The sequence below is a fragment of the Ammospiza caudacuta genome, chromosome 26 (assembly GCF_027887145.1).
Source record: "Ammospiza caudacuta isolate bAmmCau1 chromosome 26, bAmmCau1.pri, whole genome shotgun sequence".
NCBI classification, from domain to species: domain Eukaryota; kingdom Metazoa; phylum Chordata; class Aves; order Passeriformes; family Passerellidae; genus Ammospiza; species Ammospiza caudacuta.
Genome location: NC_080618.1, coordinates 7,421,258 through 7,435,510, shown reverse-complemented (window position 1 = coordinate 7,435,510; position 14,253 = coordinate 7,421,258). Strand labels below are relative to the sequence as shown.

Sequence of the window (14,253 nt, the reverse complement as noted above, 5' to 3'; positions counted from 1 at the left end):
TCGTTGGGCACGAGTTAGACAGAAGATTGCAGGCAGCTGTGCTGTTCTGGTGCAGAGCGGGCCCCTGGTGCCCCTGCTCTCCATGCTGAGTGCCTGAATGCCTTTTCCCCTGGACCAGGCGCAGCTGGTCCTGCTGTGGCTCAGCTGTGTCTCAGAATGTCCCAGTGTCCCCTGGCCAGGGTGGCACAGCCTCCTGGCAGCTGTGCTGCTCCTGGCATCCCAGAGTGGCCCCTGAGGGAAAACCAGTGTGGAGAGCAGGGCTGCAGGAGACAGAGAGGGGATTTTGGGGAGTGACTGCTCCAGTGTGCTCATACCTGCGCTTTGCTAGCCGTGTGCTGTACCCAGGTGAAGATTCCCAATAAATGCTGCTTCTGATGCCTCACGAATGGGTCTGTGTCTTTCCTTGTGAGCAGTGATGGATGAGGGGATGTTCTGTGTCTCTGGTGCCCCAGGGCTGTCCTGGGTGTGTAAATATGAACAATTAACCGGGCAGTTTTCCCTGGGTGAGGTTCTGGCACTGCAGGGTGTGTTGGTTGGTGCCTTGCTGACCCTGGGTACCACCCAGCCTCCTTGTTCTTCCTGCAATTCCTGCTGTTTTGGTTTTCTTGTGATTTTCTCCTATGCTCTTGCTAACGAGTCCAATGACACTTCTAAGCTGCCAGTAGTTCTGTGAAGGTAAGAGATCTTCTGTTTTGTCTGTGTGAGTCCTAAGGAAACCCGGCCTCCTGGTGGCTCCTGGAGCTGGAGAAGGGCAGGACAGCCTCTCCCTGCACTGCCTGGTTGTGCCAATGCAGAAACCAGCCAGGTCTTTGGAGCTCTGAGCCTTGAGCTGAAGTCAGGCTATGGAGTGGTTAAAAACCATTTGTCTGGCAGTGGTTAAAAGGAATAGCTGCTACTAAAACAGCTGCTACTTAGGATTCACTGAAAGCTGTAAGCTGACCTTCAGTCTTTGAAATGGGCCTGTTATTTTAGCAGGTTTTGGGGCATCCCCACAAGCAATTCCACGTATCTGTGGGCTGCCCCACAGGAAGAGAGGCCAGGCCAAGCACTAGATGTGCTTGGAGAGCAGCAGTGCAGGATGGAAGGACAGAACCTGTCTGTCTGCTGGAGCTTCCCTCGGGCAGCAGCGTTGGGAAGGGAAACTCTCTGTGCTGGTGGTGGTGTCAGGGGTGGGAGGGAGAGGAACCTGGTGGGACGGTGCTGAGGGTGCTGTGTGTGCCCATGCGTGTGTCAGACATCTCCCATCCTCTCAGCAGTGGTACCCGTGTTGCCAACGCTTCCCCGGCATTGTGTTTTCATTGATTTGGCCTCCCTCTCCTGCCCATTCTCCATGCATGGTGGCGGTTTCCATCTGAGCAGCGTGACATTCCTGTGCAGTGTGCCTTGCTGTGACTGCTGAGCTGGCTCAGAAACTCCCTTCTCTTGTGTTTGTAGGTGTGCAGAGGGATCCAGGCCGGTTCCCAGAGCTCTGCAAAGGAGATCCTGGCGCTGACGGACTCACGTTGTACAAGGGCCAGCCCGAGATGCTGCAGGTGAAACAGCACAACTCAGAGCCAGAGTTCCTGGCCAGAGATGGTCCTTCAAGCAACAGCTCCTTCTACAGCAGCGAGGGAGAGGGGACAGACCACGAGGGAGACATCCTGGACTGCAGCGGCTCCAGGCCTTTACTGATGGACTCGGAGGAGGAGGAGGAGACGGGCAAGCCGTGCCCAGGGTTCCTGCAGCCCGTGCCCAGGCACGAGGCCTCCAAAGAGGATGCCCAGCCCCAGGCCAGGGCAGGGGAGCCGCTGTTCCCGGCCTTCCAGTCGCACAGCGGGGAGGTTTTCAACGAACCCGACGTGTTTGCCACGGCTCCCTTCCGCAGCTCCAGGAAGGTCCCCGATGAGGTGGATGTCTTTACCAAAGCTCCTTTTATCTGTAAGGGCAACGCAGCTCTGTGGCACCCAGAGGAGGCAGACGTGTTTCTGAGGGCCCCTTTCACCAAGAAGAAGAGCGTGGAAGAGCTGGCTGCCCACAAAGAGCCGTTCTCAGCGCCCCTTTTCCTGAGCCCCGGGGGCGACGGCCGAGCTCAGCCCGTGTTCCCAGGCCTGGACCCGGCAGCGCACGGCCCCGTGGGCTCGCTGAGAGCCCCACAGGCTCCTGCTGGCTTTGCTCAGCCGGGCAGCGTGCAGCCCTGCCCCGTCAGAGCCGGGGAGGCCCAGGAGGGCAGCCCGGCCAAGGCAGCGCTGCCGGAGCAGGGCGATGCCCTGGGCCCCGTGGCCAGCAAGCCCTTCCGTCCGCAGTCCCTGTCCAAGTACTCCCGGCACTACGGCCCCGAGGACGCGCCGGGGCTGGAGGCCCGGCCCATAGCTGCCTACAAGGTGGTGTCTCAGACCAACAGGCAGGCCATAGCGGGCTCTGTGCCCCTGGTCCCTCTGTCTGCCAGGACTACGGAGCTGCCCGGCGCCGATCCCTTCGCCTCGGCGCCCTTCCCTTCCAGAGCAGCCAAGCAGAAGCCTTGACGTGCTGGGGGCTGTGCTGCCTGCAGGAGCGCCTCGTGAGGGCCTCACACCTCTTAGCTGGACTGAATGACATAGCAATATATATATATATAAAGTAATTATTATTTTTGGTCAGAACTCTATTTGCAGTGATATATAGCTGAAGCATTTAAGTTATGTTTGTCCGAATGCATGGCTCTCAGGATCCTCGTATCCTTTCCAGTTGCTTCTCAGCTTCCTCCTCTCACTGTCTTCCCTCCATTTATTTCTTTTTTTTAGATGCTTTTCTCAAACCAGCAGTATTCCATATTTTCCGGTCCTGGGTGGAGAAATGCACTACAAGATGAATTAAAAGGTTTATTAATTACAGAGCGAGTTAAGCAGGACTTGCTAATGCTCTGGAAAGGACATGATTTCACAGGTGAAAGGGTTTTTGTGACTTTTGCTCTCAGAGACATTCCTGGTGCCCAGCTCTGGCTGTGCAGGTGGGCTCTGTGCCCACAGAGCCAGAGCCGTGCTGGGGTGTCTGGTGCCAGTTTGGGCAGTGCAGGTGGAGCAGAGCCAGGGCAGGGCACAGCTTTGCTGCCCCAGGATGGGAGCACCAGGCACTGCTGCTGCCATGGAAGGTGTCCTGAAGCCAGTGAAGCAATCAGGCTGTTTCTGTTGCTGGAAAATCAAAGGGTCGTGCAAACAATCAGGCAGAGCTTTCACTTTTACACTTGTATTTCCTGTCTGGTCTATACCAAAGTGTAGGACCTGGAAATCTGCTTATGGTGAAGGAGAAATGTGTATTTACAGTATTAAAAGTAGACCTTCTGGGACATTTGTGATGTAAACAGCTCCATAACTGTCCTGATGTATGTACCTCATGTGGTGTGACTCAGCAGAGGCCACAGCCCCCTTAGACTGGTTTATACTGGCAGAGTGCTCTGCTCAAAGTCACTTCTGCCTATTGCTTTCCTGTTGGTTAAGGATGAACCTCAACAAAATCCATTTGCCCTCCTTCTGAAGTGATGTTTTCTATCCTGTTCCCAAGAGCAGGGCTGTGGTGACTGAGGCATGGACTCAGCCTGGCACAGAAACTGAGGCGTTTGTTAGGAAAGGCAAACTCTTTTTATACCCTTCCACAAGACACAGTATTTCCTTAGATGGTAACTCTCACTGTGACACACATTGCCACTTCTGTCAGACCAAATCAGCTGTCAAAGGACTGGATGACTGTCTAGGTGTTGGTGCATAGTGGTGGTTGTGGGGCTCTCTGCCCTCCATCCCCACCTCCTGAAAACAGAAGTACTGTAGAGAACTTTCTGGGTTTCCCTTGACGTGTTTCTTCAGCAAAGCTGACGCTTTTACTCTGTTTTGTTGTTTAGTTTTCTGTTTAAATATACACCCGAAAGGTGGTTTTAGTTTTAATTATGTGTTCCCCCAGGTCGGTTGTTGCTGGAATCAGTGAGAGACACAGAGAATGACTGTGACAGCAAACTGTGAATTCAAGGGCAGTGAGTGTGAGGGTCACGGGCACACTGAGCCAGGAGCTGCCCTTGAGATGTGCTCAGCATCTGGGATGTGCTCAGAAGCTGCTGAAGGGAGGCCAGGCCTTGGTGCTGTGGGAGATGCTTTGCTCCTGTGGGAGCCACGGGGGTTCAAGGTGTTACCTCTGCTCGCTGGAGCTTCTCCTTCCTTCTCTTCATTTTTACTTGAAAAATTGCCTCTGAATAATTCAGTGCAGCTTCCGTCAGCGCCACGAGCTGATGCTGGGGAGCCTCAGCCTGTCCCTTCATGCTGGGAAAGGGAAGGTGCCCTGGGCTGTGCGGGCTCCTCTCCAGCCCTGCTGGGCCAGGGCCGGCTCCGTTTCCAGCTGGCATTTTGGCAGCTCCTCGCTCCTGCAGGCACTTTACACGAAGAGCAGGCTGTAGCTGTGCCCCAGAGCTCACCATCCTGCCACACACATCCAGGGCTTAAGCGGTTTGAAATCTCTTCTGGGGGTGCAGGCAGCTCGTTTGTATCTCTGCATGTGACTCAGAAGGTAACGGGGCTTCTGGTTATGGCCAGAAAACTCAGTTTCAATGCCTGTTACTCTAATACCGTTCTCATTTCCAGCCTGTGTTCCTCCTAATCCTGCACTACCACTGCTGCAGCCTCAGCGTGATGAATTGTAAGTGGAAATTTAATTTCCATAGCATCTGAAGCTCACTTTTTTAATGAATGTGGAAGAATCATGCTAATTATTTGCCACACAATCAGTGATCTTAATGAAGTGACTTATACAGACTCAATGGGGTGTTTTGAATCAGTTTTATGAAAAGAACCACTGGTTTCTGTATGTAACACTGTAGTAAAAGGTGTTCACTGCCCTGGGTCCTCTGGTTATCACACCCCTGTGACAATCCCGGATTCCTGCTGGGAGAGGGACTGGCTCCTGGTTCTCACCCACCGAATGCACTAAAGTCTCTGTTCAAAGTGATTAATCAGAGTTTCTGCATGAGTAAAGTGAGCAGCTGGCTCTGTGCTCACTGCCCTGACTGCTGCAGGACTTTGGGGGCTGTCCCTGTGTCCCCTCTCCTGCTGTCACCCCGTGTGACACAGCACACAGCAGCAAAACCGGGTGAGATCTCCTTGATTGCTGAACTCAATCACTCCAAAGTGCTAATCTCTACTTTAACTCAGCTTCCACCAAAGACTCTTGTGTTGGGGAGTTGAATTTTTGTGGGTTTTTGTTCCTTTCCTCACAGTGTTAAATCAATGCCTTGGAGCACACTGACAGACCCCAAAGCACTTTTACAGTAGTATCATGACACTGAAACCCTGCTCCAGCTCTGAAACACATTCCTGAAACCTGATCAGAAATAAGCCCCAGGCTGTAGTTTCTGCTGTGGGTGGGTGAATACCCTCACACACAGCCAGAAATCCCCCTGTGCAGTCAGAGGGATGAGGCTGATCAGCGTTCCTGATCCCTCGCCTCCAAAGGGACGGGCTGGGAGGGCAGGGGGCTCGCTCTGGTGTGGGATGCAGATGGTGGAGCATCCCAAACACCGAGTCTGGCTTCGGGAAAACTCCTTTGTGTCCAGGAGGAGCTGGGGGTGTCCGTGGTCCCCACAGTGAGACACTCGTGTCCCCCAGTCCCCTCTGTTCCCCCCATGCCTGGCAGGTCCCCGGGCTCAAATTTTGCACTCCGGTTGGGATCGTCTGTTCCTGGTAATCATGAAGAAATGTTCCACTTGTAAACTTATGTACATTTTATTAAAACTATATCTGATGACAAGCACCGTCTCCATTGTGCCTTCCTTCTCCCCTCCCCGTGGAAAATATTTCTGCTGGACACAGGGAATCTGGGTTTTAATGAGTTCTTCCTACCTAAGTGCTGAACTGGGTTTGGATGTTTAATCTGGCAGCTGTGAAGTCAAGCTGATCTTGCTGCTTTAAGCAGAGGATATTTCAGTTTATATTCCAGAGAGAACGCTTCCTATGCAGGGCAGGACAGAGCCCTGAGCCCTCACAGTGTGCTGGTTAAACGTGTTTTTTGGTATCATTCAGCTGCCAAGACTCTCTTAAGTGCAAAATATTAATTTGGCTTTGCTGCACTTGTTAATTTAATTTCTCTCTTGATGTAAATGTCCATCGAGAGAGATTTTGTGCTGTGTTCTGGCTCTGCACAGCTCCTGGCAGGAGGGGACAGGAGAGGGAACGGGCTCAGGCTGGGCCAGAGAGGCTCAGGCTGGAAACTGGGAAAATTCCTTCCTGGAAATCGGGAAAATTTGTGTTAAAATTTTCCTTTCTGGAAACTGGCAAAATTCCTTCCTGGAAATCAGGAAAATTCCTTCCTGGAAAGGGCAGCCCACGCTGGCACAGGCTGCCCCGCGCAGTGCTGCAGTCGCCGTGCCCCACCTGGGGGGATTTAAGAGCCCTGTGTGTGTGTGGCATTCGGGCACAGCGTCCGTGGCAGCCCCGGCCGTGCCGGGAGCGGCACTCGGTGGTCCCGGCAGCCCCGGTCGGAGGCCGTTCCCTCACGCTCGCCGCCGCCATGGCCGCTGTCCCCCTCAGGCGCAGCCGCCAGGGGGCGCCGCGGTGCCCGCGCGGCCGCGGGGAGCGACAAGATGGCGGCGGCGCGGCGGCTCTGCGCGGCGGCGGGGCTGGGCGGGCGGTAGGTGACCGCGGGGCCCGCGGCTGCCGCTGCCCCGGCGCGGCTTTTTCTCGGAGGGAGCTCGGTTTATTCCCGGAGGGGACCCCTCTCGCTCCTTCCCCACGCGACTGAAAAGGGGCCGCGTCGCAGTTAGCGGCACTGCGACCTCCAGGGCCGCCCCGGGTGCTCCTTGCTCTTCCCCTTCCTTTCTCCACCGCGGACGGGAGTGACGCTTCTTCCTGGCAGGCAGCGAGAGGCTGTTTTTCGTTCTCAGCCTTTCCCAGCCGCGAGCTGGTAGTTCTGCAGCTCTTGGGTGCTCAGCCTGTACACCCGGGGAGAACCGTGAGGGGAAATTCCCCTCGCACCCGCTCAGGATCCTGCTCTGAGGGGTAATTCCACACTCACATCCTGCTCCGAGGGGTAATTTCCCACACACACCCTGTGCCGTAGGATAATTCCCCTCTCACCCGCTCAGGATCCTGCTCTGAGGGGTAATTCCACACTCACATCCTGCACCGAGGGATAATCGCGCACACACACCCGACTCAGGATCCTGCTCTGAGGGGTAATTCCCCTCGCACCCGCTCAGGACCCTGCTCCGAGGGGTAATTCCCTCACATCTGGCTCAGGATCCTGCTCCGAGGGGTAATTCCCCTCACATCTGGCTCAGGATCCTGCTCCGAGGGGTAATTCCCCTCACACCCTTTCAGGACCCTGCTCCGAGGGGTAATTCCCCTCACACCCGCTCAGGACCCTGCACCGAGGGGTAATTCCCCTCACATCTGGCTCAGGACCCTGCTCCGAGGGGTAATTCCCCTCACATCTGGCTCAGGACCCTGCTCCGAGGGGTAATTCCCCTCACACCCAGGACACTGCAGCCGGCTGTAATTCCCCTCACAATGCTCAGGGTACTGCAATGAGCGATAATTCTGCACCCCACGTGTGCACAGGATCAGGCAATGAGGAGCTGTTACACCCTTCCCGCTCCTGTATGTTCGGGGTTGTGAAATAAGAGGAAATTCCTCCCCCACAGCTGGCTCAAGATCAAGCAGTGAGGGGGGATTTGGAGGACCCTGGGCACTATAAAATGGGATATAATCATCATTAGCTAAAAGGAGCTTCCAGGGCACCTTCCTTACACATCCTGTTGTGGTTTCTGCCTGCTCCCAAGCCCACAAAAGTAAGCAAATAACGCGATTTAGACCTTTTCTCTATTCCTGTGCCCTGCACTCACAGTAGGGATGTTCATTTCATGAGACAGAGCTCCTTTGGGACAGTGGAAATGTAGAATTTGGAAACTGTTACTAAAGTTATTTTTCTCTAGGTTCTGTCACATGCTGTTAAAAGGTCATAATCTGACAACTCGCCAGCCTTTCCACCAACTCCTGCAGAAGAAACCATCTCTTCCATCTGCAATATGGCATCGTGCAGGTAAATACCGGTTAAAAATGAACAGATGAGCACATTGTGTAGTTCTATGTCCCGTGGTAATGCTGAAAGTTTGCTTTTTAGTAAATAAATGTTAGCAAAAGAGGCTAAGCCAAGGTTCCTTTTATCCTGCTGTCTCCTGTGAGATGATGTGCCCGTGTTCAGCAGTGTTCCCATGGGCTGGGATCACCCTGGGCTTGCTGAGTAATCAGGACTTGACTTCCATTTAAGCTCCTTAGGTTTCATTATGTTACTTTTCTTATTTGTTTTTGTCTTTGCAGTGAGAGGCATGTTTATTCAAACCCAGGACACACCAAATCCAAACAGCTTGAAGTTTATTCCAGGAAGGGAAGTGCTGGGGTCCAGGACTATGGAGTTTTCCACACCAGCTGCAGCTTATTGCTCACCTTTAGCAAGGTATTATTATTCCCTTTTAAATAGGGTTCGGAATAAAAATTTCCAAAGAATAAACAGAAGCTCCCTGGAGGAGAGGGAGGGAGGGAAGAGAAATATTTAATTATTTCAGATGGTTTGGTGCACTTCTGTCATTCCATGGTTTAAGTTTTGTCAAAATCCACTTGATTTAGTGATGCCAATACTCAGTGCACGTACACCTGTTCCATGTGTAGAAATTCTTTCAAGTGGGTGTTGTGAAATCACTTTTATCATTTTCCATTACACATACTTTTGTGGTAGGATTTCTGATTCTTTCATTCATTGCATTTTTGATGTTTTCCAGTCTTCCAAGAGAATATATTTTCTTCCCCTATAATTACAAAAACCACTTTTATAGCCTTACACTGTATTTACTCCAAGTTCACCAGAGTTTTTTTTTTTTTTTTTTCTGTAGATGAAATTGTTGGGTAACCGTATTGTTAATTGTTAAAATTAAAGCTCAGCTTGTAAATCTGGGACAAACATTTTTGCCCATTTTTCCCCCCCCTTGTGTCCTTAACAGACAGTTATTCAGGATTGAAGGAGTGAAAAGTGTTTTCTTTGGGCCAGACTTCATCACAATCACCAAGGTAAGCAGAGCAGGGATTCAGCTGGGATGAGCTGTGTGGAATGGCCACAGAGCAGATCCAGACAGGCACAGTGGAGCTCCAGAGGAGTGTCCATGAGTGCCTTTAATATAAAACAAAATAAGTTCAGGGAATGATAAATCGGTTCGTTGACAATCTTGAGTCTCTGAAAGAGTTGATAAAAATATCTGCCAAATAATAACGTATTTTGGAGGCTTTCGCACCTTTTTAGCTAATACTTTAAAAGCACTTGCTTGGCTTGCAGACAAGGAGAGCCTTCTTTGGCTGTCAGTCTGAGTCTGACTAAACGTCTGTGGCAAAGCTGGACGTGAGAGAACATAAACCCAGTGTGTGCATCAGCTGGGAGAGTCCATGGTGGCATTTTTAGTGTGACAATCTCTGGGAATGCAGCAGCAGGCACGTTCTCTTCTTCACTCTTTTTCTGATCCTCACAGGAGAGTGAAGACCTGGATTGGAACTTACTGAAACCAGATATTTATGCAACCATAATGGATTTCTTTGCCTCTGGCTTGCCTGTAGTTACTGATGAGGCACCCAGGACAGACACAGGTAAATCAGATCTTCAGGGGGAGGCCGAGTCTGCCTTTGGGTTCAGCTGTTGTGACATCCAGGAGAGCCTCCACTTCCCCCTCAGGAAAGCAAGCAGGAGAATTTAAATTTAAAACCCGTTAAGGTGACTGCAGGCAGGAATTTCCAGCCTGGAATTCTCTCAGTGTTCTGACTTGCACATTTTTCTTTTCCCAAGCTGCTTCAGAAGAAGATGATGAAGTTGTACTGATGATTAAGGAGCTGCTGGATACAAGAATCAGGTAGTTTATATTCCAAAGGAAAATCCTGGCCCTCAATGCATTTTGGCCTTGCACTCTGCTGTGATTTCATTGGTGCTTTAACACAGCTTGAATTTAGAAGTTGGTGCTGACTAATGAAGTCTCAGGAGTGGCTGTGGATCCTGTTGTTTACCTGAGGAGTGTTTTGGTGCTCATTAATTGCCTTCCAAAGCAAACTGAAAGCAAAAGCAACTTGACATTTGAGGTGCAGGGAAGATGTCTATGTGTCTGTGATATCTGATGGTGACATCTTCCCTGGCTCACAAACTGCAGCAACCAGAAACTTTACTTTTTTTTTTTTTTCCCTATCTTTTTTTTTTTTTTTTTTTTTTTTTTTAGCAGCTGCATAAACTGATATCACAGAATTTAAAAAATTGTTTATCTCAGAGCAGACACACGGTGCTGGTAAATTTTCCTGACAAAGCAAGAAAAGTAGAAATAAGCTGGAACATCTTTCCCAAACATTTGCACTAAGTGTTGAAACCAGAAGCTTTCTAGCAGGGTATTCTCAGAAATTATCCATCAATCAGGCTACACATAGCATTTGTTGTCCAGCAGATCAAAACTAAATGCAGAGGAGCTGTCAGAAGGTGCAGGATGGGGGAAATGTACATCTGAAAGGTCCTGTAGTGTGTCAAAAAGTTAATTCAAGTAAGAAAAATGGAATTTTAAATCATGATCTTTGGCTTTCTGGAATGGAGATAATTTGCTGTGGTGAGTTTATAAATGTGTCAGGCTCACAGATTTTTCTGTGAGGACTGTAGCTCTCAGAGAGTTATTTTGGAAATCAGTATAAAGAGCTTCTGTTAGAGTAACTTGATGGTTTTAACTTGGTCTGGAAAAATGTTGCTATGGGGACAGAGCTACAATGCTGGGCATTTGTGGCTGGCAGAGGGGGAGCAGGGCTGCAGAAATGCTCGTGGCACTGGGGTGAGCTTATCAGGAGCTGCTTCCTTCACCCTGAGCAGGATTAACCTTTTAGAACTGGGGCTGTTTTCTGTCCTGCATAAATTGTGTAGAACTGCATATTTACTTATGGAAGCAGGGCTTCTTATCACAGGTGACAGCTGTGCTGCACCCTGGGGGGACACACCCTGAGGTGTTTATTGGCAGCACCTGGGGCAGCCACTGCCTCCAGGTGTTCCTCTACCCTAAAATCCCCAGGCAAGGCTGAGCTCTGCCCCAGGGTGTTCTACCCTAAAATCCCCAGGCAAGGCTGAGCTCTGCCCCAGGGTGTTCTTTTACCCTGAAATCTCCAGGCTGAGCTCTGCCCCAGGGTGTTCTACCCTAAAATCCCGAGGCAAGGCTGAGCTCTGCCCCAGGGTGTTCTACCCTAAAATCTCCAGGCTGAGCTCTGCCCCAGGGTGTTCTACCCTAAAATCCCCAGGCAAGGCTGAGCTCTGCCCCAGGCTGTTCACTCTACTCTATACAATCCCAATGCCTACAGAAAAGGTTTCTGTGTTAGATAGTCCATCACAGCGGGAGTTGTTGGAAATGTGAACCAGGTGGTTGTAGAGAAATAGTGACTAAACCCCTCTGTCTCCACAGTTGCTGTGAATATTAAATATTGCTTTCCCAAGGGGTTCTGGCAGGATCCCTGTTTCAGCTCTGAGTTTAATGCTGTGTTCCCTCAGGCCCACGGTGCAGGAGGATGGTGGGGATGTCATTTACAAGGGCTTTGAGGATGGCATTGTGCAGCTGAAGCTGCAGGGCTCCTGCACCAGCTGCCCCAGCTCCATCATCACCCTCAAGAGCGGGATACAGAACATGCTGCAGTTCTACATCCCTGAGGTGGAAGGCGTTGAGCAGGTAGGTTGGGAGACATCACTGAGGTTTTATTTTCAGTGAAGAATGAGCTCTTTGTCCCTTTCCAGCAGGGGCAAAGAGCTCCTTTTAGGGCAAACCAGGGGTGTGTGGATGCAGGTTTTCCAAGCCAGCTGGAGAGCCCAGAGCTGGACACACTTGCTGACACCTTTGTGCTTTGGTGACTTGGTGTAATAAAAAGCAAGGAGCTTTGTCCCCTGAAATTCACATTCTTTGGCTTTCTCATGAAATATCTGATCTCTGGAGCCATTGTTTCGTGGCCTTTGTGGTAGCTTGACCAGCTCCTGTAATTAAAGCTCACTTCCTCCTGGCATTTTGGATTGCCACTTTTCCTTACCTTCCTCCTGAGCCCGATGTTCAGTGGTGTGGAATAACTGCTGTTCTCCTCGGGCCCAGCAGGGATTTAATGTAATAAATCCTGCAGGACTGAGAGCTTAACCTGTTTATCTAAACTACTTCTGGGTTTGATTTCAGGTTGTTGACGACGATGATGACGTGGAGAAAGAAGCAAATTCTACTTGAGCTTCATCATCTGTGGCCAAATAAACATTTACCTCCTGCTGTACGTAAAGCATCTTTGTGCTGAGGAACAACCAGATCTGCCTTGTCAGAAAAACAGTTGTAGCTACTGTGAGAGTGCACCATCAGTTCAAGCAGTTCACCCACTAATTTATTAAATGCCCTGGATCACAAAAAGATTCTTCTGCTGTCTTTAGAAGGAAATGGTGGGCTCAGAAAACAGTGATGTGTTTCTTGTTTGTTTTTTCACACAGAAACTTCAGTACTGAAAGAAAGAGAAGGCAGAAGATCCTTGGCTTTTTTTTGTGCAATAGCAGTATTAAATGTTTATTCCCCCAACTTGTGGGACTGACAGGACTGGCTGCCCTTACTCTGTAAATGGGAGCTTCAGGAATGTTCATTTTATCAAGTCTTGTTAAAAAGCTGCCGATTCCTATCAAACTTTTTTGTGTGAAAGATAACCTATAATATCAGCTGTTCATTTTGGGGGCTGTAACACTGCCATGGCTTTGTGAAGTTACCTCCTTGCTCACTACCACTGTGCAAACCATAGCAACAGAAACAAAACAGGTTTGTTATAAAAATCATGCCTTCTAAAGCAAATGTTAGAGAAGAATGATCCTTATCAGCTTCAGCAGGAAGACTAATGAGCTCATTTAGCAGTAAAATTGTTCAGCCAGCGTGCAGCAGCTGATTCCCCAGCACGGGGGAAGGAGGGCCCGTGTCTGTGCTGCTCTGCCACATCCTGTTTGCCCTGGACGTGGCAGAGCAGGCTCCTGCAGTCCTGCGCACATGGCAGAGCAGTGTTTGCTGTTCTGACGTTGGCACACATCAGTGGGGCTGTGCAAGGAGCTCTGTTTACTCTGTGTGTGGGGGAATGGTTTGTTCCTGGTGCCTGCCTGTGTGACCAGGAATTCTGTTCCTCCTCTGTGCTGCCACCACAGAGCTAAGGTTGTGCTCCTCGTTTGGCTTAGGATTGCCTTGAGAGCCTCTGGTGTGTTCCCCTCTTTCCTCCCTTTCCCAGGGTAATTATTCCACTGATAAATCCCTAAACAGGATCAGTTCAGCTGCTGGAGAATCTCCTCTAGAGCACCACATCAGCATGTGGTAACTGTAAACTACCTATTGCTTGGGAGAAATTTGAAAATAAATATTTTAGCTAAATAAGCTAAATATTTCCTCAGCTTTCAGTAATCACCCACAGTTGTTTGACTCTGGCAATCGGTGTGAAATAACCATGCTTTCTTTGAGTCTCTGGTGAACTGCTTGGGGGTATTGATGGCAGAATTCCCTGCTGCAGGGCAGGGAAGGTATCCTGGCTTGAAGCTCCAGGCTTCTCATGTTCCTGATACCTTCTCCTCTGCTCTGTGCCCAGCCAGGTTCTGGCAGCAAGCTCAAAATACAGTTATTTTCTGTGTCCTGATGGTGTGGGTTGTTTTCTGTGCTTTTGAAGGAAATAGTTCTTTATTGAAACTCTAGTGTAATATAAAGCAGAATGAATTGCTTTTCTCTTAAGGCATTGCTCTCTTTTGTAACCTTAGGCTTTTAATAAGTTTCCAAGCAGGGTTTGGTGGGGGTGGCTGCAGACAGACAGACAGACAGCACCACTGATGTCTCCATCTGCACGGATGTCACGCCTTGGTCAGCTACGCCTGTCCCGGTTTGCTTTGCAGATTCGTCTTAATGGTTTCTTTCTGTGGCCTGTGAATGGGAGCTGTTGTAGTGCAGGGCTGGCGAAGGAAGGAAGGAAGGATGCCGCCCGTGTGACGGGCTCGGGGAGCCTGCGGGGCCGCTCCTTCCCTGCAGCAGCCTCGGTTGGCATCCCGTGATCTCCAGACACGCGGGTGCCGCTCCTGCCTGGCGCCAGTGGGAATTACCGGGGGGAACGGCTCCCGTCCGCTGTCCGGGGCTGGGAAACACCGGGAAGGGTCTGGGAACGGGGACACACTGGTCTGGGGGCTGGGAAACACCGGGAAGGGACTGGGAAAAGGGGGTACCCCGGTCTGGGGGCT

General features: G+C 50.6%; 2 protein-coding genes across 6 annotated transcripts in view; both read left to right on the top strand.

The window, feature by feature from the left end:
• Positions 1-5,705, top strand: part of AAK1 (AP2 associated kinase 1) — a 54,042-nt gene extending 48,337 nt beyond the window's left edge. The window contains exon 18 of the mRNA XM_058820207.1: positions 1,435-5,705. Coding sequence (XP_058676190.1) covers positions 1,435-2,501 — 1,067 coding nt within the window. The 3' untranslated portion in view covers positions 2,502-5,705. The remainder of the gene's footprint in view (positions 1-1,434) is intronic.
• An 852-nt stretch (positions 5,706-6,557) lies between these two features.
• Positions 6,558-13,408, top strand: NFU1 (NFU1 iron-sulfur cluster scaffold). 5 transcript variants are annotated; one of them, XM_058820169.1, is made up of 9 exons: positions 6,558-6,621; positions 7,925-8,031; positions 8,310-8,445; positions 8,987-9,053; positions 9,506-9,620; positions 9,817-9,880; positions 11,533-11,707; positions 12,197-12,284; positions 12,496-13,408. In XM_058820169.1, the coding sequence occupies exons 1-8, from the start codon at positions 6,575-6,577 to the stop codon at positions 12,242-12,244; spliced, it is 759 nt and encodes a 252-aa protein (XP_058676152.1). In that variant the 5' UTR covers positions 6,558-6,574; the 3' UTR covers positions 12,245-12,284; positions 12,496-13,408. The 5 variants fall into 5 exon arrangements, with proteins under 5 accessions (XP_058676152.1, XP_058676151.1, XP_058676153.1 ...); XM_058820168.1 differs by having other exon boundaries at positions 12,197-13,408; XM_058820170.1 differs by lacking the exon at positions 6,558-6,621 and adding an exon at positions 6,742-6,989 and having other exon boundaries at positions 12,197-13,408.
• Positions 13,409-14,253: the final 845 nt, after the last annotated feature.

Coding starts and splice junctions, on each gene's coding strand:
- NFU1 (XM_058820169.1), top strand. CDS start 6,575: ATGGCGGCGGCGCGGCGGCTCTGCGCGGCGGCGGGGCTGGGCGGGCG. Junction 6,622..7,924: donor GCGGCGGGGCTGGGCGGGCG/GTAGGTGACCGC, acceptor ATTTTTCTCTAG/GTTCTGTCACATGCTGTTAA. Junction 8,446..8,986: donor TATTGCTCACCTTTAGCAAG/GTATTATTATTC, acceptor TGTCCTTAACAG/ACAGTTATTCAGGATTGAAG.